General features: G+C 39.9%; 1 protein-coding gene across 7 annotated transcripts in view; it reads right to left on the bottom strand.

Moving 5' to 3' along the window:
- Window positions 1–25,571, bottom strand: part of ATXN7 (ataxin 7) — a 134,107-nt gene that overhangs the window by 41,497 nt on the left and 67,039 nt on the right. For all 7 annotated transcript variants that reach the window (XM_075130218.1, XM_048859098.2, XM_048859096.2 and 4 more), the window contains one exon: window positions 17,793–17,897. In XM_075130218.1, coding sequence (XP_074986319.1) covers window positions 17,793–17,897 — 105 coding nt within the window. The remainder of the gene's footprint in view (window positions 1–17,792; window positions 17,898–25,571) is intronic.

The raw sequence follows: 25,571 nt of genomic DNA, 5'->3' as shown, positions 1-25,571 counted from the left end.
GCTGGAGGAACCAACTAGGGGCAGAGCTCCTCTTGACCTGCTGCTCACAAACAGGGAAGAATTAGTAGGGGACGCAAAAGTGGATGGGAACCTGGGAGGCAGTGACCATGAGATGGTCGAGTTCAGCATCCTGACACAAAGAAGAAAGGAGAGCAGCAGAATATGGACCCTGGACTTCAGAAAAGCAGACTTTGACTCCCTCAGGGAACTGATGGGCAAGATCCCCTGGGAGAATAACATGAGGGGGAAAGGAGTCCAGGAGAGCTGGCTGTATTTTAAAGAATCCTTATTGAGGTTACAGGAACAAACCATCCCGATGTGTTGAAAGAATACTAAATACGGCAGGCGACCAGCTTGGCTTAACAGTGAAATCCTTGCTGATCTTAAACACAAAAAAGAAGCTTACAAGAAGTGGAAGATTGGACAAATGACCAGGGATGAGTATAAAAATATTGCTCGCGCTTGCAGGAGTGAAATCAGGAAGGCCAAATCACACCTGGAGTTGCAGCTAGCAAGAGATGTTAAGAGTAACAAGAAGGGTTTCTTCAGGTATGTTAGCAACACGAATTAAGTCAAGGAAAGTGTGGACCCCTTACTGAATGAGGGAGGCAACCTAGTGACAGAGGATGTGGAAAAAGCTAATGTACTCAATGCTTTTTTTGCCTCTGTCTTCACGAACAAGGTCAGCTCCCAGACTACTGCACTGGGCAGCACAGCATGGGGAGGAGGTGACCAGCCCTCTATGGAGAAAGAAGTGGTTCCGGACTATTTAGAAAAGCTGGACGAGCAAAAGTCCATGGGGCAGGACGCGCTGCATCCGAGAGTACTAAAGGAGCTGGCAGATGTGACTGCAGAGCCATTGGCCATTATCTTTGAAAACTCATGGAGATCAGGGGAGGTCCTGGACGACTGGAAAAAGGCTCTGCCCATCTTTAAAAAAGGGAAGGAGGAGGATCCAGGGAACTACAGGCCAGTCAGCCTCACCTCAGTCCCTGGAAAAATCATGGAGCAGGTCCTCAAGGAATCAATTCTGAAGCACTTAAGGGAGAGGAAAGTGATCAGGAACAGTCAGCATGGGCAAGTCATGCCTGACTAATCTAATTGCCTTCTATGATGAGATAACTGGCTCTGTGGATGAAGGGAAAGCAGTGGATGTGTTATTCCTTGACTTTAGCAAAGCTTTTGATTCTGTCTCCCACAGTATTCTTGCCAGCAAGTTAAAGAAGTATGGGCTGGATGAATGCACTATAAGGTGGATGGAAAACTGGTTAGATCGTCGGGCTCAACGGGTAGTGAACAATGGCTCCATGTCTAGTTGGCAGCCGGTATCAAGTGGAGTGCCCCAAGGGTCAGTCCTGGGGTCGGTTTTGTTCAATATCTTCATTAATGATCTGGAGGATGGCGTGGACTGCACCCTCAGCAAGTTTGCAGATGACACTAAACTGGGAGGAGTGGTAGATACACTGGAGGGTAGGTTTAGGATACAGAGGGACCTAGAGAAATTAGAGGATTGGGCCAAAAGAAATCTTACGAGGTTCAACAAGGACGAGTGCAGAGTCCTACACTAAGGACGGAAGAATCCCATGCACTGCTACAGACTAGGGACCGAGGGGCTAGGCAGCAGTTCTGCAGAAAAGGACCTACGGGTTACAGTGAACGAGAAGCTGGATATGAGTCAACAGCGTGCCCTTGTTGCCAAAAGGCTAACGGCATTTTGGGCTGTATAAGTAGGGGTACTGCCAGCAGATCGAGGGACGTGATCGTTCCCCTCTATTCGACATTGGCGAGGCCTCATCTGGAGTACTGTGTCCAGTTTTGGGCCCCACACTACAAGAAGGATGTGGAAAAATTGGAAAGAGTCCAGCGGAGGACAACAAAAATGATTAGGGGACTGGAACACATGACTTATGAGGAGAGGCTGAGGGAACTGGGATTGTTTAGCCTGCAGAAGAGAAGAATGAGGGGGGATTTGATAGCTGCTTTCAACTACCTGAAAGGGGGTTCCAAAGAGGACTGTTCTCAGTGGTAGCAGATAACAGAACAAGGAGTAATGGTCTCAAGTTGCAGTAGGGGAGGTTTAGGTTGGATATTAGGAAAAACTTTTTCACTAGGAGAGTGGTGAAGCACTAGAATGCATTACCTAGGGAAGTGGTGGAATATCCTTCCTTTGAGGTTTTTAAGGTCAGGTTTGACAAAGCCCTAGCTGGGATGACTTAGTTGGGGATTGGTCCTGCTTTGAGGAGACCTCCTGAGATCTCTTCCAACCCTGATATTCTATGATTCTATGAAATGAAAAGTATTACTTTAATTACTTCTTCCTCACCAATGCAGCTAACATTAAGTATATGTGGCAGATGTGGCAGTTTCCTGCAATATCTTTGGGAGACCTTACTGAATTAATTTAAGTGTCTTTGGGGACCACTCTATGAAATGAGTGGTTTATGTATTATTGTGGGCCGGGATTGTATGTAACCTCTTGAAGGGGGAGATGTGACAGATGTGAGACTGCGGGTCAAGGACTATATTGAACAAGACAAGAATGGATACTTGGAACAAAAAAGTGCTAAGTTGTTTTTCTTGGGAATATCTAGGGGGAGGTGAATGCAAATTCCCCACCTCCGGTTATGCAAAAACTCAGCCTGCCTTTTGAAGCTATGTTCTGAGGAGAGGCCACTGTCTGATGATCCCCAGTTACAGGAGACCGAGATCTAAGTACCAAGCTGTCTAAAGGAATGACTGAACTATTCATGGTTGTTTACTGGTTCTAAAACTGAGGCAGTTATGAACTTTTAACCTGTGGGCTTTGAAGGACTGATCTACAGAGCCTAAAGTTGGGGTTGGGATGACCTCTGGTAAGCTGTTTAGCATGCGTGTAGGTTCTTTTATTGTGTTTTCTCTGTAATGCTTTTCCCTTAAAAATAAATGCGCTTGCTTATAAAGAGTTGTGCAGTATCTCATAACTGCAGGCACTGTGCTGCTCATAGCCACTGGAGAGAAAGCAAAGCACAGACACTGGCCTGTTTAGATAGTCTGACTTCCTGGTATATCACAGTGTAGGTAGGGAACAGTGCAGCCTGAAAAACCCTCAGTCAGGAGGGAAAGAGATGCAGGTCTCCACCCAAGAGAGGTGACAGCTAAGGAGGTGGGAGCCTAGAGCGGGTACCTTTGTTGGACCATGAGGGTGAAATACAAGTGCAGTTGCCCTGAACTGACAGTGTATTTTAAAGGAACGGCTCCTCCACCTAGAATAAAAAAAAAACCATTAAGCCCAGAAATGTAATGATAACTTCTGTGATACAGTAATATTAGAGAACTTTAGTATCATCCAGCTTTTCTTCCTGGCAACTGCATTTATCAATAGCAGAAGAGCAATCCCCACTGTGAATATTTAAGGACATTAATAAACAATTTTTAAAGTTCATAAAAATGAACTTTTTTAACTTCATTTTAACTTCATTTTTTTAACTTCATTTTAACTTCATTTTCATTCAGTTTAACTTTTTAAACTTCATAAGAAACTCAACTCAGCTCAAATCTAATTCTACAGTTGCCACAAATGTTCTTCAAGCCTGACTCACAAGGCTGTAGAGGTTCTTCCTTACTGAAGGGAGGTACATCCCTTAACCCACCCGCTGAAATAGCTGCATAATGTTGATTAAAGACTAAGGCCTCATCTGACTGACAGACCAGGTTCCTGGGAATTACTGAAGCCGCACTTAGGAATACATATGACCATGAATGCTATCTCCTAAGATCGGGAGAATGTTCTTTTCTGGTAGAGGTATATGAGGTATATCTAGCTGAAAGAGAAGTCTCCCATTTTAAGGGCACCCTGTATATTTCAGAGCTGTGAGCCAAATATTTCCTGACAGCACTTGCCTGTAGCAAGTGGAAGCTCAATTACATGGGAACTGCACTGCCTCGGCAGAAGCCCTACCCAGTGCCAGTTCCCAGAAATCAGGGAGTGGAATGAGAAAGTCTCCCACCACCGCAGACACAAAAGGTTTTATTTTATTAACAACTGGGGAAAAAATATTTTCAAAGCCAGTCCTTATTCCACCCCAACCTGTGAAAAAGAAATGAGTTATTAAGGCACTGGAGTAACTCTTGTAGCTTGCATGACACCACGAGGGGGAGGAGGTGGAAGAGAGTTTTTTGGAGTTTCACAGTGCAGAACCCACATTATGTTCAAAAGGAAATCATATAAAACATTAAGCTGTTTTATTAAGTGACATGCTCAGTACACACCTAGCTGTTATAGAGAAGGACACATAAGGAAAACCAAAATTAGGTAATGAGTATAACGTTACCTGTTAAGATTATTAAATATTACAATATTAATTACAACTAGACATACTGTGCAAAGTTCAGAACTCTAGAAGTACTTTTAGCCTCCATTGTTATTGTGACACATTTTATAGTACTACAGAAAAAGCAACAGTAGAAATTTAGAAGCCAAGCTGACAAATTTTCTTGCAATTATCTAAATAATTTGACTAAAACAGACTTGGGACCATTCCTGTAAATGGAGCCAATTGGATATTCTGAAAATGCCAATTAGTTAAACCCAAAGTGTTTTGTAAAAGCGAGCTAGAAACTGCCTGGCTCCCTGACAGCTGCCTACTGGGCTGTGGAGAGGCCTGGAATTCCAGGCTGCCCCGGGATGGAGATCCTAGGTTTCCAGAGTTTGCTGCTCCAGGGCAGCCCCATCATGCCAGGACTTGTAGGCTCCCTGCCACGGAGCTGAGAGACTGTAAGTCCTTGGAGCTGCAATTTTAACTGCAGCTCAGCTTCTCACTCCCTAGTAGGGAACCTGGAACGCCCAGCTCACGGAGAGGCTCTAAAGATTCCCAGGTTCCCTGCTGCAGAACTGGGAGTCTAGAGATCCTGGTAAGGGCTTTCAGGGTCTGTGGCTCCCACTCCAGGAGAACCAGTTGGTCCTGGAGTCTGGAAGCCCTGGCATCCTCAGTCTGTATGCCCGGTAGAGCAGTGCCAAAGCCCCAGACCCTAGGAGCCCAGAAACTGACAAAAATGTCAATTTCACTTGGCAGCGGCTGTCCTAGGGAGCAAATTTCACTTTACAATTTTTTTTCCTCCAGGATTTCCAGTTCACAAGAAGTTTCTAAAACATTTGGTTACAATCCAATATGGAACAAAACTAAAATTTTAGAAAAATTAAAATGTCTCCCAAACCAGATATCATGAGTTATGGCCAGGTCTATCTGTAAACAAGTAATCTGCAAACAGTTTTGATGTGCTTGTGGTTCTAGTCCTCCTTCTTCCAACCTGCATTAACAGAGTAAATACTTTCTTAATATTAATTTTTCATGTATGCAATTGCCACAATGATATTGTAAGATCACATATGAGAGAAATGAAGGTGTGTGCAATTCTGACAGAGAGGGTACGATCTCAGTATTAAGTTGTCATCTACACGATGAAAAGTGATAGAAACTGTGCTGTAAACCCTGAAATGTGACTATTCCTGAGTTGCACAAGCAATCCTATTGGCTTCAATAGGACTACTTACATAAGGGTTTGCAAGATCAGTTTTAAATTACCCAATTTATTTAATCTATAGCAACAAGTGTCTTTCATTTTGGTTCACTAATCACTATAATGAGATAGTTAGAACTTTGTCGTATTTTCATAAATATTTGATCAGTTACTTAAATTATTTCCAAAGAGGTTAAGCTTTTACCAATTTTAGAAAATTATCCTGCAGAGTAAATGCTGTTCCACTTAATCATGCAAAAAGTCACACTCAGTTAATGGTACAGCTAGTTTTGGCATTAATTCTCAGTTTTCTTAATACTGTGAGTTTAAATCAGCAATAAAGGTTTACTTATTTTTTTAAGTTATGTATATAAATTACATATTTATTTATTAGCCATTTAACAATATGTTGGCAGATGATATTACATAGGAAATGCTATATACTCCCTCTTCTGGTCATACTTAAAAAACACAGTTTGTAGGCTTTAAATATAGGAAATGTGTATTAGATGTCAGTTTCTTTGTTTTTGTAAGTCTTTTCCAGGAATTAATAATACTGCCACTATCTGGAAGTTACTGAAAGGTCAAAGAAAACTGGTAATCAATAAATGTGTAAATAAATACTCAGTAATTTAAAAAGTCTATGTAATGCCTAATCAGAAGCTTGAAAATAAATTATTTTCTTTTCTATTTGGTATTATGACAGGGTCATGCCAGATGGCTACAGGAGAGTAATAGAAGGCAGATATATTAGCCCCAGGTTAAGTAGGTCCCTTTTCCCTGGGTAAGGTAACAGGGAAGGTTTTTTTTTTGAAGTAACTGATTTTAATCTTGTTTTGCATTTGTATATTTTAGTTCTGTTCCTAAACACTCTCATTGGTTGGTAATCATTAAAATGTGTAAAAAGAACTGGAGTACTTGTGGCATCTTATAGACTAACAAATTTATTTGAGCATAATGTGACAGGGTCAGGCCAGATGGCTACAGGAGAGTGAAAGAAGGCAGATATATTAGCCCCAGGTTAAATAGGTCCCTTTTCCCTGGGTAAGGTAACAGGGAAGGTTCCAGAACAATCACGAACCTTCTGGAGACAATTAAGACAGGCTGATTAGAACACCTGCAGCCAATCAAGAAGCTGCTAGAATCAATTAAGGCAGGCTAATCAGGGCACCTGGGTTTTAAAAAGGAGCTCACTTCAGTTTGTGGTGTGCGTGTGAGGAGCTGGGAGCAAGAGGCATGAGGAGCCGAGAGTGAGAATGCATACTGTTGGAGGACTGACGAGTACAAGCATCATCAGACACTAGGAGGAAGGTCCTACGCTGAGGATAAAGAAGGTGTTGGGAGGAGGCCATGGGGAAGTAGCCCAGGGAGTTGTAGCTGTTGCACAGCTGTTCCAGAAGGCACTCTAGACAGCTGTATTCCACAGGGAATACAGCTGTATTCCACAGGGAATACAGCTGTATTCCACAGCTGGAACTCGGAGTAGAGGGCGGGCCCGGGTTCCCCCCAAACCTCCCAACTCCTGGTCAGACACAGGATGAGTTTTGTCCTGGACTGTGGGTTCATGAAAATGGCCAAACTGAGGGCTGCTGTGAAGCTCCAAGATGAGCAAATCCACCAATTAGCTCAAGACCCACCAAGGTAGAGGAGGAACTTTGTCACAGTATGCATTAACTTTTTCTTGAGTTTCGACAACAGCATAACATTAATGCAGCTTTTTGGTTAGCTATGATTGTGTGTACCATTGTCAAAGATGAGAACACAGCTTTGGGAATGCTGTTTGCTTGCTGCATGGCCAGCAGAAGGAGCAAGTACGCACAAAGCATTGCTTTTTGTGTAGGCCTAGCATGAACAATTTTCCTCCTCTAGTAACAATCCTGGACACACACATTCTGAAGTAAGAGGGCATTCCTCTCGAAGGAGCAAGTACGCACAAAGCATTGCTTTTTGTGTAGGCCTAGCATGAACAATTTTCCTCCTCTAGTAACAATCCTGGACACACACATTCTGAAGTAAGAGGGCATTCCTCTCCATGCTGTTATAAAAGCATTGATACATCCTACTGATCAGAGCAAAAGCTACACCCATATCTTAAGTGCCCCTTATTTTCTAAGAAGTGTTACTTAATTTTATTTCTAAAATGTTTCTTCCATAATCAACAGGAGAAAATGCACTGAAGAGAGGCACAAACAAAACCGCATACTGAAGCATTCTAGTAATAGTGTTTGTGCATACGTGTGGATATATGTACCGTCAACATCACAGGCAATGTGCGATGAAGTGGGAGAAATATCCAAAATGGGCTCCGTGCATATAGAATTATGTAAAGTGGCGCGTTCACAAATTATGTTAATGTGATCACTTTTGCTGAAATGATTTTAAAGGAAGAAGCTGTGACAGATTTCTTATTATAATGCTCTTTCCCCTCCTTTCTTCAATATTTTTCTAAAGAGAAAATTTGCTAGTTTGTATAATTCCATCTGTTTTTTATGATTTATTTTTCTCCTTTGAGCCTATTTTCCACTAGTTTGCTTATCTTCCTCCTCACTGTATTTTCCTCTTTCACTATGTTTACTTCAGTTCTGCATTTGACACTCTGCTTTTTTTAGCTATTCCTCTTCATTTTCATGTTTCTTCCCTTCCATTTACCCTCACACTTTCACGTCCTCAAGTTTATCCACACCTATGGGGTTTTTTTGCACTTTTCTCCTCCTCCCAGACATGTCCACCCAGATTACAACCGCTGAACTGTAGCCTTGCAAGGCTCTCCTGATAAAGACTTATTTTTGCTGCTAGTGTCACCATCAGTCCTGTACCTCTTGCTCCCCTCGCTCTAGGCAGATATTGCACCGTGCTCCTACTTTCCCTCAGCACAGTAACAGTGCTGCAGGCCTGGAGAAGTGTTGTGTGGTTTGTGCATTACTCAGACACCACAATCAGAGAATATGCGAATGGCCCCTCTCTGGTGAGAAAAGGGAGATGATTGTGAGGAGAGGATTGGAAGTGAATGAGAGGAGGACAGAATCTGTGCAACATGAAACCATACATATGCATAAAAACAACTTTTTGCGGGGGGGGGGGGGGGGAGTCTCTCTTTAACTTTGTAGTTCAATACTTAACAGTGTTTAAAGAGTTTCCCAGAATGCTCCTTTCTGGGATTATAAGTGTTGTGGTGTTCATCTGAGGTTTGCATTTCTTGGAATAGTCTACAGTCCCGAGAAACAAGCCAGGAAGTCCTTATAAACATATAACTACTTTATAGTTGGTCATGTTTCAGGATTAAACCTTTTGACAGCATCCTTTTAATAGTGAGTCCTTGTCTTAGAGGTTTTAAACTATGGGCTACCATCCCCTCCCTCCTCTCTATGCCAGTAGGAATCCTGTTTCTTTTTCTTCTCTGGAATAAGGCTCCTCCCACCTTCCTGGCATTCCTCCCCCAAACAGGTTGCAGCTTCAAACTTCTGTGTACAGTGCTGCTCTGGGCTCCATGCCAATTCCTCCTCGCCTCTGGCCTACCCTCTCGATGCATGCCACCTCCTCTGGCTGGGACCCAGACTGAAGGAGTGGTTAGGAACTAGAAAGAGCCCTTACAGTGGTGAAGAAATCTTTCCAAACATACACAGCATGTAAATCGATGCAGTGTTGCTTTTCCTGAGTCTGCAGACAGCCTGAAACAACAACTCTAAGAGTGCTGTGATCTTCACCATATATCTTAATGAGGTCTAAATGATGAAACTTAATATGATGATTTAAAAGTCAATATTATTAACTATTTCAGTGCTGATCATTTTAGAATGAACAAACTAATGGGCTTAATCCCACAATCCCAAATTACTCCTTAAAACTTCCCAAGTGGGACTTTAGTTATGTGCACTTAATAGCCATGGTTTAATTTATTAAAATTGCTAACCTTTTTATTCCTGATACTCCCTCAGTTCTGTTTAACAATATGCTGCATTTAGTTAAATTATTCCTCCTTCATGCCTAGGATTTACTTCTCCATAGGAAGATGAAGATGACTCTTGCTTCTTCCCCCCACTTTCCCCTTTTGACCTCAACCCTGAAAAGAGAACCATCCACATGTAGTTCCAAACCGTGGGATTTAAGCAGAAGGCTCACTATGCAGGATTGGGATTTTCACTGGAAGACTTTATATCTGTACATAGTTCCTTCATTTGAAAATATTTCTCCTTCAGGTTCTCTCAAATAGAGGAGAAGATATTCTCTCTCCACTATGTTTCAGTCATTAGGTGATTTCTGCATTGCGTACTATCTGTTCTGGCAGAGTAGCATGAAATTCAATTTGCACTAACCAATCTGAGGCAAAGAGAGAAGAAAGCATACCATGGTAATTTTACATTTTAAGCATTTTAGCACATATAGTAATATGAATTACAGATTAAGCAGTAAACTGTACAATGACTTTCCTTCATTTTTAAGTTTGAAATTCAACGCTACTGTATTTTGTTATCAGATACTGCTACCAATGAGATTGCTTTATGCCTACATTCAGGGCTTGAAAAAGCCATGTGCCCACAACAGGGAAGCAGTTTTACCAGGAAACTTCCATCAACTTCTTCAAAAACTAAGCTTTCTTTTAACAAAGTTTATTGCTCTTACATGTGTAAAGAAACACTTCTAAATATGAACTGACTGTGTCATTACAAATAAACACACTACACAACTACTTTATTATGTAAAACTGTAGGGGATGTGTACCTTCATTATTTTTCATCCTGGCTAGGAGGCATAGTACTTGCTAATAGGTTATGCGTATACATTTCAAGTCCTGCCTATAACCCTGGTTTATTTCCAGTGAGTTTCTTTACAGGTGGTAGTACTTCTTTTATTTAATGATGTTCTATTTAAAAATAACTAAGTAATCACTTGAAAGATTTCTCTGAAATAAATCCCATACTAAACTCTGAACCTTTCTGGGAATATGCCAAAATGATTCTTGCAAAAGGTATAGAATTTCACATAGCTCTGCCAAGAAGAAATTTAACTAGTTGTTACTGGACCCAGAAACTAAAATCCAGCTGCTGGAAACTACTGTATTAGAATGGTTTGCATGTCTAAATGGAACCTGCTAAAGTTGCCAGTGATAATTTGCTAAATCACAGAGATTAACTTGGACTGGGTATATGTCAAATACCACCTGTGCTTATTTGACAATATGCTTGGCAGATTACTAGCCCATTCGTAAAAAACTAGAGGGTCGAGAATGTTTTATTTTTATTATTAAACCATTACAGGAGGAGGGGTTTAGGATTACTGATATCAGTTGAAATTCCTACTATTTGTATAAAATATTTTTACATTAGTTAAGAGAGTCCTAGATGACCAGCAGGCCCTTCATTACTGAGAAAAATTAGTCAACTGCCAAACAGATTGCTAAATATAACAAAGATCCATCCGCCCAAAAGACGTAAGAGCTCATGCAATCTTCTGCAAAAAAGCCCAGGTGCAATGGTTTGCGAACCAGGTTCAAAACATTCCTTTCCCATCTGCATGAAACATTGACTTGTACACACACTCCATCTTTGACTCTGTGTATTTTTTAAACACTCTCTTTCTCTAAAAAAAAAAAAAGTCTAAAAGTTAACAAAATATGTATATATGACTTAAATATTGATGTCAAATTTTCAGTTTGGTCAGCTGTCAGTTCTAGTTTATAGTAACCAAATAAGGCTTTGATTTATGTTCAGTCTACAGTGTCGGAAAGGCAACCAAATATAATAGGTTATACTGAAGGTTCTGAGATACTAAGTTACATGGGATATCAGAACACACCAACTTTCTACAACATATTACAAGGGTCAGGTATAGCAACACTGATTACAATTATCTCTGTCAAATCCAAGAAAAGTTAATGGGGTCATTTATCTTGATTAAAATCAGGGTATATCATTTCTAATCTAGGTAAAAGGGCTTGAAAAATGTACCAGACCCCCTACTAGGCAGAAGACAGAGGACTAAAACCTGCTAGTCGGACAGATACAACACCTGAATAAGTGTGAGAGTGGAGGAGGGGAAGGTAAGCTAAAGAGCCTGTGTAGTGAGACAATCAGGTGAAGCCAACTCCTGATGAGAAGCCCAATCTATAGCTTTCAGCTGCTGGGAAGAGCACTGGTGCTGGGATTACTATTAGGATGCTGTTCTTGGACTCTATCTTTCATATCAGCCTCTAGCTAACAGGTATCTGACAATATGAAGCTCCCCTTCTCTCTGACGACTGAAAGGAGCAGGTATTTTCTGTCTCTTCTCTTCCTCCTGGCTGTGGCAAGGTTGGGTGTGTTCTTTGCTATTCTACCTCCAACCCTAGAGCTGCAAAGAGAGGATAAAGTGGTCTTTACTAGTTTATCCCTTCCACAATCTTCTTTTTTTAGGTCCTCCCTACAGAGTTTTCCAAAAGAGTAGCAATGTGAAACGGACATTCCGAACAGTTTCACTGTTGCCCACAAAACAGCAGAAGTGAAGCTGAACAGAGTCATTAATCTCATTTGTCACTGCATGCCAGAGCTATGCGAATGAGTAGAGGCACCAACCAGACATGCCTGTCTAAAGACTCAGGAACAGTATACAGTATCATTTTCTCTTTCCAATATTTAACCCTTTCGTAGCTTTTTACGATCATTCAATAATTAAACAGGCAACACCACTACAGGTCTCATTCATAGCTCTCATGATACTTTATAAGGTAGGTAACCATTATTATCCTCCATTATAGATGTAGAAACTGAGGCTCAGAGAAGTTAAGTGACTTGGCCAAAAGCACGAAGACAGTCACTAGCAAAGATTAGAATGCAGGAAGCCTTTGCTTTGCAAACCCATGTTTAAACCCACAAGAACACGCTGCTTCTCACACAACTGAGCTGCCTCCCTTCCATGGGGTCAGAAGCCAGACTAGCTACTTAGCAGGGAAGTGGCTCATTGCAGACACCTGGCTGGCAACCAGCACGGGATAGGAAAAGCCAGTGAAAGCTCTTTAACCACCACCAACAACCCAGGTGTCCCCCCCACAACCATGCACTGCTCTGGGATCTCCACTAAAAACTAAGGGAACCATGGCAATGGGTTTCACATACCACAAAGACCAGCCATGTGCTGAAGTATGTGGAACCATGAACATTAAATTTTTCAGGGGAAAAAAACCCCAAAACCAAAGAAAAAAATCCACCAACTGGAACAGACGTTCAATCTTAGTCATCAGTTTAGAGTTCTCACCTGACACCAGGAGAGCTTATAACAAGATCCGCTAGGGATGGACCGTGAGGAAAGAAGAGGAAGGAACCCAGGACAAAACCCAGGATGCCATTAGAGAGCCACAGAGAGGAGATGTTTATACACCACATAAAAGAGAGTAAGAGTCTGCAATGACTGCTGTTGAAGGAAAAGTAAAATCATGTCTGTGTCAATGGAATTTATTCAAACACAAAGAATGAGGAATCCTAAATTCTCTTCTGAGTGTAGAGCAATGTGCTTTTGACATATGTTCACCACCATATATTAAAAGTGTAGAAGACGACACAGTTTAAACAGTCTACCCAAGGATACATAAAGAAATTGTACAAAGTTTTCTGTGTGGCCAATGGCATTTTTTCCCACCCAGGACTTAAACTAATGATCACTTATTGAAGAAATGCATTTCTTCACTCTATTAAAGCAACTTTTTTCTTTCAACAACAACAACAAGGTACCATGCATGCCAAATATGAAACTGCATTTGCAATTCAATTTTAATGATTATATTTATTCTATAACAAACACCAGTCATAACTGACAAATTACAATTTTAAATATTTTATATTTGTTTTATTGCCTCAAGTAAAATCTAATTTAGTATTATGATGATCTTTTCTTTCGCATAACAAAGAACACCCCAAATTTTAAATAGATATCTGTGTAATTATAATATTTTGCTAAAATATTAAATGTGGTATATTTTGAGTAAAAATTGTATTTCAATTTATCTAATTGCATGTGGTCTAGAAAATTTTAACATATGAACTAAAAAACCATTTCAGACTACCTTGTCTTGTAGTTTACCACAAATATGCTTTGGGAGGAAATTAGCTCATTAAGTTCAGTGACTAGTTTGTTTATCCTTCCTCTGAGAAAAGTGACATTTTGAAAGAACATATTCTACTGTGGAAACTAAAAAGCCCACCAGGACAAGCTTCAAAGAATATCAAGTACAAGCAACACACAGCACCAAAAGCTGTATAGTATTTTAAGAAACTATCTCTCAAGTAATATTCCAAAACAACAACAAAAACACGGGAAAATTTATAAAAAAGCATTACTTCACTGCCCTTGTGATTTTTCCCAAACCTGGTGAGACTCACCTTTTTTAAAAAATCCTGAAATGAAACCACAAATTACAGATTTCAGATAGAAAATCTGATCTTGAAAAATCCAAAGAAAAGTATTTTCTTCACTTTTAAACATGAGCTCAATTCCTCTATCTTGTTACTTAATATAATTTGACAATGTTTACATTTTACTTGATAAATTTTTATGTTTTCATTACTTCTATCATTTCTTCACAATAGGCATGTTGAGTCCGGTAAGTACGCTGCTGTTTGGTAATCATTAATCACCTGTCTTGTCATATTGATGAGCAGCTTTCACATTTATTATGGTTAAGAAAAAAAACAACCTCCAAATAAACTGAAAACAGAAAACAGCTAAAAGATTAGCTAGGCAGTTTCATACAGAACCATACCATCGTATGTCCTGCTCACCTTTCTGAAATTACTTAGCAAACCAAACTCTTTGAATAGTTTACGTCTCCACCCACCCTCATTTTCCTCAATCACCAATGACTCCACCCATTTCCTTTCTAAATTTCTAGACAGTTGTATTAAAGACACAAGGTGGGTGAGGTAATATCTTTTATTGGACCAACTTCTGTTCTTTCTCTCTCACCAGAAATTGGTCCAATAAAAGATATTACCTTGCCCACCTTGTCTCTTGAATATCCTGGGACCAACAAGGCTACAACTACACTGCGTAAGTAAATAATTTTATAACTTTCTTATTGTTCATAATAGCCCTGACAGACATTAACAATAACCTTGACGGCCTCATCACTGCCTTTTTAATTTATGTTAAAGTATCTATTTCTAATTTACAGATTTAAATTACAGGCTAATATTTCTTGTATCTGAAATCTTTTTGATACATGTTGTTATGCATATAATATACATACACAAGCGACAATTTAAAAAAAAAAAAAAAAAAAAAAAAGATAAAACCAGAAAAAATATACTCTTTTAAAATGGAAAAAAGCCAAATGTGTTTTTCACAACTCTACTTCACAGTAAACCCTTCTCTCTTAAGGTGAATGTAAAGCAAGATTCTGAATTAACATGCTTGGAAACAAATCAACTTTTTAGTCGCAAAACAAGTTCTACGCAGCTAGTGGCAATGCAAGCTTCCACACACCACCCAACTAATCTATTCACTCTTTAGGGGTGAGACAGCAATTCAGTTTCTAGGCTCACAGAATTGTTGAACTGTGTGCTGAGCATGCCAACACAGTTGTCATGCTAACAGCTATGACAGTGGTTTCTATGATGTAGAAATCTTTTTCTGAGGAACCGGAGAGAGATTGCCAACGGCTCGTCTATACTATGGGGGTTACAGCTCATAGCTACAGCTCCACAGATATGAAGCTGTAACCCTCACAGTGTAAGCACATGCAAGTACAAGAATAAATGCAAAGTACTCTACTTAGGAAAGAACAATCAGTTACACACATACAAAATGGGAAATGACTGCCTAGGAAGGAGTCCTGCGGAATGGGATCTGGGGGTCATAGTGGACCAAAAGCTAAATATGAGTCAACAGTGTAATGCTGTTGCAAAAAAAGCAAACATCCTTCTGGGATGTATTAACAGGAGTGTTGTAAGCAAGACACAAGTAATAATTCTTCACTCTACTCCGCACTGATTAGGCCTCAACTGGAGTACTGTGTCCAGTTCTGGGTACCACATTTCAGGAAAGATGTGGACAAATTGGAGAAAGTTCAGAGAAGAGCAACAAAAATTATTAAAGGTCTAGAAAACATGACCTATGAGGGAAGACTGAAAAAATTACATTTGTTTAGCTGGAAGAAGAGAAGACTGAGGGGGGACATGATGATAGTTTTCAAGTACATAAAAGATTGTTACAAAGAGGAGGGAGAAAAATTATTCTTAACCCCCCAGAATAGGACAAGCAGCAACGGGCTTAAATTGCAGTGGTTTAGGTTGGACATCAGGAAAAACTTCTAACTGTCAGGGTGGTCAAGCACTGGAATAAATTGCCTAGGGAGGTTTTAGAATCCCTGACATTGGAGATTTTTAAGAACAGATTAGACAAACACCTGTCAGGGGTGGTCTAGATAATACTTAGTCCTGTCTTGAGTGCAGGGGGCTGGACTAGAAGACCTACAGAGGTCCCTTTCCGTTCTATGATTCTGTCCTTCAGCAGAGAAAGGGTTTTAGGGATATGTGCGCATGGGCATGCATATTACTCCTGGGGGAATTCTGTGCAACTGCGGCACAGCAGAAAAATCACTGGGGGGAGGGGGGTCTGGGGATGCCCTGGCCATCCAGGGATGTTAGTCCCAGCTGGAGGTCAGGAGGAGGATGGAGGCAGAGTTCCCCCTCCCCTGCATGGAGCAGCCAGAGCTGGGTCAGATCAAGCTCCAGAAACTTTCCCTGGCTGCAGGCAATTATGCCCCGTGGGGGAGGGGAGGGTAGGAGGGGAAGGAGTGAGGCATGTGTGTGCACGGGGGGCGGGGGGTTTCCAGGTTCAGACGCATGGGGGTTGGGTGGACAGGGGGAGCAGCTTCTTGTACAGAGACCCCTACCCCCCACAGAGCCCCCTCCGCATTAGGAGACCTCTGCACCCAGAACCCCCACGCTGAGCCCCCAAACCACCACCCTGCATCATGAGCCTCAACCCCTGCATCATGAGCCCCCCACACCCGGACCTCCACCCTGCTGAGCCCCAACCAGCTGCACCCTGACCCTCCCCCACACCAAGCCCCACTCCCCCAGCCTCCCTCCCACTGAGCCCTAACCACCTTCACCTTGACCCCCCTTGTAGAGTCCTATTCCCCCTGCACCAAAAACCCCACACTGAGCTGCCTGAACCCAGATTGTTGCCACACAGAACCCTGGAACTCTTGAGGGAATTTTTCACCAAAAATTTTAAAAAAATTAAATTCTGCAAAGTTCTGCATATTTTAATTATCAAAATAACACAGAAACACAGTAACAATATAATCACGCCATTTTCAATTATTCTGGTAATTTATTTCAAAATACTTGTCAGCAAATAATTGAAAATGGTGTGATTATATGGTGTTATTTTGACAAATAAAATATGCAGATTTTTGCAGAATTTTAAAACCTTGTGCACAGACTATTAAATTTTTTGGTGCAGAATTCCCTCAAGAGCAGCATATGTGCAAACACATACACATTCTGTGTTTTTGAGAAGAAGGAAGTGGAGGTGAAGATGGGTTTCTCACCATCTTTTGTATTAGCACATGTTTAGAAAAAGTCTGCTAACTTTCTTTAGCACTGCATATCCAAAAATGAATACCAAAGGGTCCCAATCAAAATCCTCCATCCCTTTAAAATTGTTTACCACTCTGGAGAGTGGCAGGGGAAAGGGTCTGAAAAACTATCCACCCTTCACTCATTGACTATTTTATATGAAACTATGGAATACTTGAACTGTATAGCACTTTAGATTTTCTTAGTGGTGTACAAATACTGTATTGGTTGATGTTACCCAGACACTTCTACTAGTGTAGTTTATGCACAAAAACTTCATCTGACCAGTAAAACAAATAACAATTGATGCTTTTTAAAATAAATAAGTTTACTATTTTCAAGTGCACCATGTTTGCTCTACAGCAAAATCTGCCATTTTAGTTTTAGCTCAACTGCAATTGTATGACATTTAAAAATAGTCTTCACATATTAAGAAACATATACACACACACACACCCCCCATTTCAAAATTGAACATCGCTGATGCAGTACTTAAAGGGGGGAACATTCAAATACTTTACTAATCTCAACAAGGACCATCCTTTTGCATTCATGAACATAATTTTTAAAATAGTTAAAACATTTTGCGATGAACACAGGTTACCTTCTGATACTGCATTTACATTATAATACCGTGTGCACCATCAGCTTTAAAGATCACGAAAAGGGATAATCAAAAATTGCCAGTCTTAATCCTGATTTAACCTCACCCGTAATTATTAAAAATGGTTAAGCACTTACCATAATGTGATTGAAATGCCTGTGGTTTTACGACCTGATTACAGTGGTTACACATCACCAAATAGAAATCATCATGAGCCGGGCAAAGACCAAATATTGGCATATCTAAAACAAAAAGACAAAGGGCATATCTCTCAGCTGCTTATAATTACTGAAAAACAACTGTGTTAGATGACCACATGATGGTATCACTGAACTATCATTTATAGCACATTTCAATACATTCTGAAAGTGAGAAAAAAAACATAGTACAACAGTTAGGTTAGTCTTGAAATATTACAAACACCACATATTTTCCTTCAAAGCTAAGCATAAAATAAAACTGCTTGCTGGTAGAGGTCTACAAGCAACAATCTGATGTAGGAGTGATTATTTCATGCCATCTTCAAAAGGACAACAGAAAATCATTACATTTTGATGACATACTACAACGTAAGCTATGATTTATGTATTCAGAAAGCAGTTTAAGTTCTATTCCACTTTCTTTAAACAAACTCTAAAAGGAAGGTTGTTTTCTATTTAAAATTTTGTAACCACTTTAAATGCACAGTCATTTACCAGACAGTATAATGTGTCTAATGGTCTTATTTGTTTAACAGTGCATTATATTCCAGCCATCTGGTACCAGAGATCTGTGTAACAGGCATACGAGGGAGAAAGAGATAAGAGTATGTCAGAGTGTATGTGTATTTCAATGATAAACACACATACTTTCAGTCTTTTCAAGTAAAATTAATTTCTGCAATATGTTTATGAAAACCAGTTCCTTAAGAGTATTGCTTAATGTTTAAACACTTACCAGTAATTTCTTAATGCAGTGAATACAAACTCTACTGACTACAAATCTAAAAAAGTATTACATTTAAAAATGAAACCTGTGAAGTATTATCCAATTATTCAGTTAAAAAACCCAAACATATAAGTAGATAAATGCAGTCTCCTAAAGGTATGGGGCATAAAGCAATCAGTAACATTTTCAAAAAAAATTATTCATCATTTAAATTGTTAAAAGTTGTTTTCTTACTTTAAAGAACATTAAAATAATTTGTACATTTATATGGTAATATTAAAATATAATTAAATGAAACATAATTATTAATTTAACATTGACAAGAACTCTAAGTATTTTAAACATTAACATGTGTCATGGATTTTAACATATTTCATATATTTCACAGGAATTATACATTCTGGTAATTAAAGAAATTTGAATTATGTAAGAATTTAAAACAAATTTTATAACATGTAACCCTTTTCTGTGGGAATGAATATGGCCACAATCCTGCAAGATGATCTACATAGGCAGATCCCTGCACTCTTTCAGCAACCAAAACTCAGTAGGGCTCTACACAGATCAGTTGTCAGAATTAGGGCCTACATTTGTAATAAGATAAGATACTTTTAAAAGAAAGTATATTTTCTTTTTAAAAACATTTTAAAAACCACACCCTTTAACTTTTTAAAACATGTATCTGAATTTTACATTAAAATTATATAAAACAAACACCCCCATGCAATGGCTGTCATTGAAATCCCTTGTATACACAGATGTGGATAAATCAAATATGGATTGAGTATGACATCTATATTCATCTGTTTTATTTAATTTTCTCTCATATATTTATATTTTAAGTGCCTCTCTAAACCATAGGTGCTTATACAGAAATTGAAATTACATTAAAAGATATGTATTATTAATAATACACTTGTAATTTGAAACATGATCAGGGTCAAACATTTTATAATTTGTGCAAATACCAAGTCTAGCTTTTACATAAACAATTTAGGATATGTCATTAGAGAAATATTTGGTAAAACATCAGGAAATAACATTTTAAATTAATGTAAACTGGGCAAAGCACAAGCAAATATACCACACATAATAAACCAGGGGATAGACTAGATTAATAAAGAGCTATTTTCCAATACCTGCCTTCCCTGAGAAATATTACATTTCTTCATGAAAATAACTGTATATACTGAAAAAAGCCATATGGTGAGATTCTGTGACGTGCCTCAGAGACACAGCACTGAATTCTCAGCCCAGGTGGAGGGGATTGCGGATAACATGATTTTAAGCCACCTTTGTGCCCTCCTGCTTCTGGGCTTCTCTTGGAGCTAAATTTTAGAGTGGTAGCCGTGTTAGCCTGTATCAGCAAAAACAAGGAGGAGTCCTTGTGGCACCTTAGAGACTAACAAATTTATTTGGGCACAAGCTTTTGTGGGTTAAAACCCACTACATCAGATGCATGGAGTGAAAAATACAGTAAGCAGTATATATACACACTATATACATACATATATACACACAAAAGATGAGAGTTGCCTTACCAAGTGGGGGGGTCAGTGCTAATGAGGCCAATTCAATTAAGGTGGAAGTGGCCTATTCTCAACAGTGGACCTCATCAACAAGGGGTGAATACTATTAGCACTGACCCCCCAGTTGGTAAGGCAACTCCCATCTCTTCATGTGTTGCTGTATGTGTGTTTATACACACAAACAAACACACACACACACACACACAGAGACCTTACTGTATTTTTCACTCCATCCATCTGATGAAGTGGGTTTTAGCCCACGAAAGCTTATGCCCAAATACATTTTTTGTTAGTCTCTAAGGTGCCTCAAGGACTCCTCGTTGTTCTTGGAGATAGAGAGATCCCTGGGGTAAGATGGGCAGCTCGAAGGGCCTGTTTAAGGAATGTCAGACTCCTGGGACTGCCCTGTGGGCTGCAGTGATGTGTGATATGGCTTCCACCCCCCACTTCTTCCTACCCCCAGCATGCCCCACGCCAGGGCTTGCGATGGAGTCCTTGGAAAGCAGACTTACAGCTGTGCTCCACAGTGCCTAAGTAACATATGGGAGGGAAGTGAGGTTTGACTACAATGTAGGCTTTACATCATTTAACACAGAATGTTAAAAAACTGTTGGCAATATGGGGGAAATATTGCCTATTGCTACTTATCTGGCAAGACAGAAAGGACTTCTTGAAGTTATTTTGAGACACCGTCATTCTATTTAAAGTACCCTTTTATACTTATGTAGGAAATATCGAGGTGTACTTTGAAACTACAGGTGAATTATTACCTGAATGTCTCAAGGTTCATCAGAAATTTTCGCAGACAAAAATGCATTCCTGTATAAGTTTCAAACAACAGGGCAATTTTTGCATAATATGGGCATACCTTTTTCAGATTATTTCTGTGCAGAACACATGGAAGGAATATATACATAAAAGTAACATTTGGAATAAATTAGTTTTATAAATAGGCGAGAACAAAAGCACAGGACAGATTTCCCAAAGTGTGCACATTAGACTCCTGGTCTACTACACAATCATCTATCTTAGGGTTTTATACTGTTGCCCATCACCGTAATACTACAGTGCCTTCCAACAGCAAGGTCCCTAGTGAACTTCATGGAATCTCTGGCTCTTCTTAGTTTTGAGGGCAAAACTGTTCTAAGAGTATGTTTGTTTATTTTTTTGATGCTTGATTTTCTTGAAAGCTTTTTTGTGGGGGTGGTACCTGGGTAGAACAGTATTGAGAGTGTTATTCTTGCTATGGCATCAAGGCTTTTTTGGGGAAGGTTCCGCAGCATTTCCTAAAGACAGACTCTGGATTCACTTAATCAACTCTGGAAGTTTCTTCCATAGCTGGATCCCCTCAGCCAAAAATGCTTTGTCCCCAGCTCTCCTGTACTTCATCCTAAAATTTGTGACATAGGAGGAGCACGCCTGTTCCAGTGGGTCATCAATTGATTTTCAGTCTTTAATGTAACTGGGGCCACTGATCCATGAACTGCTTTGAAGATTAGGACCAAGGCCTTAAACTGGCATCTCTGGGACATCGGCACAGGCCCAATGTGCTCACTGGGAATTAACACTATCTGCCCTAAACTAAGAGAGACCCAATATTCAGTCTGAATAACATTTATAGACTCATAGAAATGTAGTACTGGAAGGGGGGTCTCAAGAAGTCATCAAGTCCAGCCCCCTGCACTGAGACAGGACCAAATAAACCCAGACCATCCCTGACAAGTGTTTATCTAACCTATTCTTTAAAATCTCCAATAATGGGGATTCCATAACCTCCCCTGAAAGCCTATTTCAGAACTTAACTATTTTTACAGTTAGAGAGAGCTTTTCCTAATATCTATGCTAAACCTCTCTTGCTGCTTCACTAGATATACTGTCCCAGTTTGACAGCAAACCATTTATAACTGCTCTTTGAGTAGTGTCTTTCAACCAGTTGTAAATCCACTTTACAGCAATTTCATCTAGATTGCATTTCCCTAGTTTGCTTATGAGAATGTAATGTGGGATTGTATTAAAAGCCTTGCTAAAATCAAGATGTGTCACATCTACTGCTTCCTCCCATCCACTAGACCAGTAACCCAGTCAAAGAAGAAAAATAAGTTGTATTTCAATTGTCCTTCATATTCTTAACATATAAGCTCCCCCAATATGGGATACTATTGACAGAATGCTCGCTTCTCCGCAAGGTGACCAGATAACAGAAAACATGGTGTTTGTACTTACTTTCGATCTCACATAAACACACACATGCTTGTTGCACCTTCCTTCTGCTCCATCTGTTCACTCTTTTGAGAGAAAAGGGTACTGAAATATACCCCTTCAGAGTAGAATTTCTAGCACTCGAAGAGCAGAGTTTGTGTGCATTTCAGTGCTCTCATTGCTTACAAGAGCAGAGCAGGGATGTAGAGTAGAAGGACTGTGCTACATGAAATTAATACGGCTGGTGCTCTGAGAATTAGGCTCTGGCAGATTCTCTTTTACAACAGCATGCTAAACACAAAATTATGCATTAAAAACTATACAACAATCTATACATTTAGATCAACCTTACACTCAGAATATTTTGAAAGTGTAGAAATATTCTGTAGCTCAAACACTTACAATTCTAACTGTGAAAATTCTAGGGAACCCGTTCGAAGGAACTGTATTAAATAAATAGAGTGATAAAGATAACAAATTCAGAGGGAACAATTTCAGTACAAAGTCAAACCAGCTGAACCGCACAAAAGGCATTCACTGTACACACAACACTCCAACCGACTTCAAGGGGAGGTACACACACAAGTCTTGCCAGCTCACACAAATCAGCTGAACTGCACTTTCACCTCAGATCATTACCACAGAAACTACTTAGATAAGAGAGTATCTAATTTAGCTTTTAAGAGCCTTTTGGAATGTTACTGTCACAAATCCAAGTGTTTCGCCACACTGTCTAGCACATTCCCTTCATTTCTATTAGGGTCAACAAAAGGTATTTTACTAATTGTGTACGAATGGAAAAAAATTGAAGAATAGGACTAATGCACGCTATCCAAGCTGAAGGATGGGTGGAAAAAAGCATTGTAATGACGCTACTACCAAAATTATTCTCAAAATATGTATAGTGAAATCCTTCGCATTAATTATTATTTGTATTACAATATTGCCTAGACATCACAAACAAGATTGGGACACCATTGTGCTAGGCACTATACAAACACATAGCAAAAGCATATTACAGTCTGATTGCACAAGACAGATAGACAGAGTGGGAGAAATGAAGTAGTATCACCTTTTTACAAATGGGGAACTAAGGCCCAGAGAAATTAAGTGACTTGCTCAACACTGCACAGGAAGTCTGTAGAAGGGCAAGGAATTGAACCCAAATTTCCTGAGTCCCAGTTAAGAGCCCACCTACTACTGGTATGTTGGAGGAATAATTTTCTTCCCCTATTTTGGAATAATTACTACTGTGTTGTTCAAGCTTAGCAACAAGCAGTTTTCAGAGAAACTATATCTTTAGTTCAGAAGAGAAATTTAACCTATGGAATAGAGAAATAGCCACACGGTAGAATGTGTGTATTGTGCAACAAGTATATTATAAATACTAGAGAACCTAGGTAATATTTTTAACAAAGACATTTCCATATCAAATATCTGCTGTGAGCTAGGGAACATGAATCCTTCATATGGCTGGTTCCCCCCCTTTTCCGCATTTAGGAGTTGCAAAATTTTGTACTGGATGATATGTAACAGGGGTGGCCAATCTGAGCCTGAGAAGGAGCCAAAATTTACCGATGTACATTGCCAAAGAGCCACAGTACTATGTCAGCAGCCCCCCATTAGCTCCCCTCCCAGCGCCTCATACCCACCGGCAGCCCCACCAATCAGTGCCTCCCCCTCCCTCCCCATCAGCTGTTTTGTGGTGTGCAGGAGGCTGGGGGGGGGGGGGAGGGAGGAGAGGGGGAGGAGCAAGGGCACAGCAAGCTCAGGGGAGGGGGCGGGAAGGGGTGGAGTGGGGGCAGGACCTGGGGCAGAGCCAGGAGCTGAGCAGTGAGCACTCCCCGGCACATTGGAAAGTTGGCGCCTGTAGTTCCAGGCCCAGAATCGGTGCCTAGACAAGGAGCCGCACAGTAACCTCTGAAGAGCCACATGTGGCTCCAGAGCCACAGGTTGGCCACCCCTGATATATTATAATATATTTTTATATCCATCTGATTTGATGCCAGACACATTCAATCTTAATTTAAAAGGATAATGCAGTTCATAGTATTTCAACAGTGCCAGTTCCAATGTATTGTTACTTTGAGCTTAAAGATGACATTTAAAAATACTTAACAGCAAAGCTCATTCCTCTCATGTGAGAGCCTTGCAACCATGATCTACACATTCATCTCAAGGCTGGGCTACTATAAATTCCTTCATCTGGGGCTGTCGGTCAAGGCCAAACAAAAAATTTCAATGTAAGGCTCCAACTTTCTTTTTTAAATAGACCTAGTATTTACATGAGGCCAATGAAGCAGCAGTATCTTTTGTCGAAGGTGGGAATCACAGGGGCTGCACTAAATCAAAGGAGACTTCAGGTGCCTTTACATTATTATTGAAGTACATCCCGCAATCCCCGCATGCATTTCTCCTTTTCAACGTAGCTGCATTCCCTGCTGTTGCATATGTTCTTCATGAGTCAAACTTTTGCAGTGAATCTGAGAGCAGTTGTATTTGGCCTACAAGTCACCCTTCAGCCTTCTCTGGGGTGGGATTATTTTAATTCTAGTGCTGTGTTTTCCTCTTAGTTTATAAGAAGTCCTCTCCCCTAGCTTCCTACTCCTGTATTCTTCATCCACTACTGAAAGAATTATCCATGTTATATGCTCAGAGATTTTCTTGACTGTACTTATTGCATTACTGCACATTTATTTCAGAAGCAAAATGCTTTATACTTGGCAAAAACCCAGTGCAGAATAATTTCTACTGAAGAGGAAAAAACATTGCTTTTGAAGGGGAAGTTTGAATTAACCCATTAAACCAAGCAGCAAGTACCCTGCGGTTCAGCAGGTTTGCTACAGCAAAGTGCTTTTGAGACTGAGCTACCATTTCTTGTCCTACATTAAGGATGTGTCATCATGTTTACATCATCTTGTGTTTTCTGCATATTTTTAGTATTCTCTTTTCAGCACCATTTCATAGGGGAAATTCATGTTCATAGTCATAAAAAGTAATAGCATCTGTGTATTCCTGCTCCATTACATATTATAGACAATACAAAAGTTTTATATATTAATGCCCAGCTTTGGCATCATTCAGCAGCTGATTCCTATCTCAATTGCACTCCGAATTCTCCACAGATTCCTTCTTTATTTCAAAATGTAATCTGAGGTCCTGGTACGAATCGTAAAGTCCTTTAACAATGGTATCTGCCATCTACGAAGACAAATTTATCATCCAAAACTGCTCCGGGTGAAACTTTCAGGTAGCTTCAAT

This window comes from Caretta caretta, chromosome 7, assembly GCF_965140235.1.
Source record: "Caretta caretta isolate rCarCar2 chromosome 7, rCarCar1.hap1, whole genome shotgun sequence".
Taxonomy (NCBI): Eukaryota; Metazoa; Chordata; order Testudines; family Cheloniidae; genus Caretta; species Caretta caretta.
This window is presented reverse-complemented; position numbering and strand designations above follow the sequence as displayed.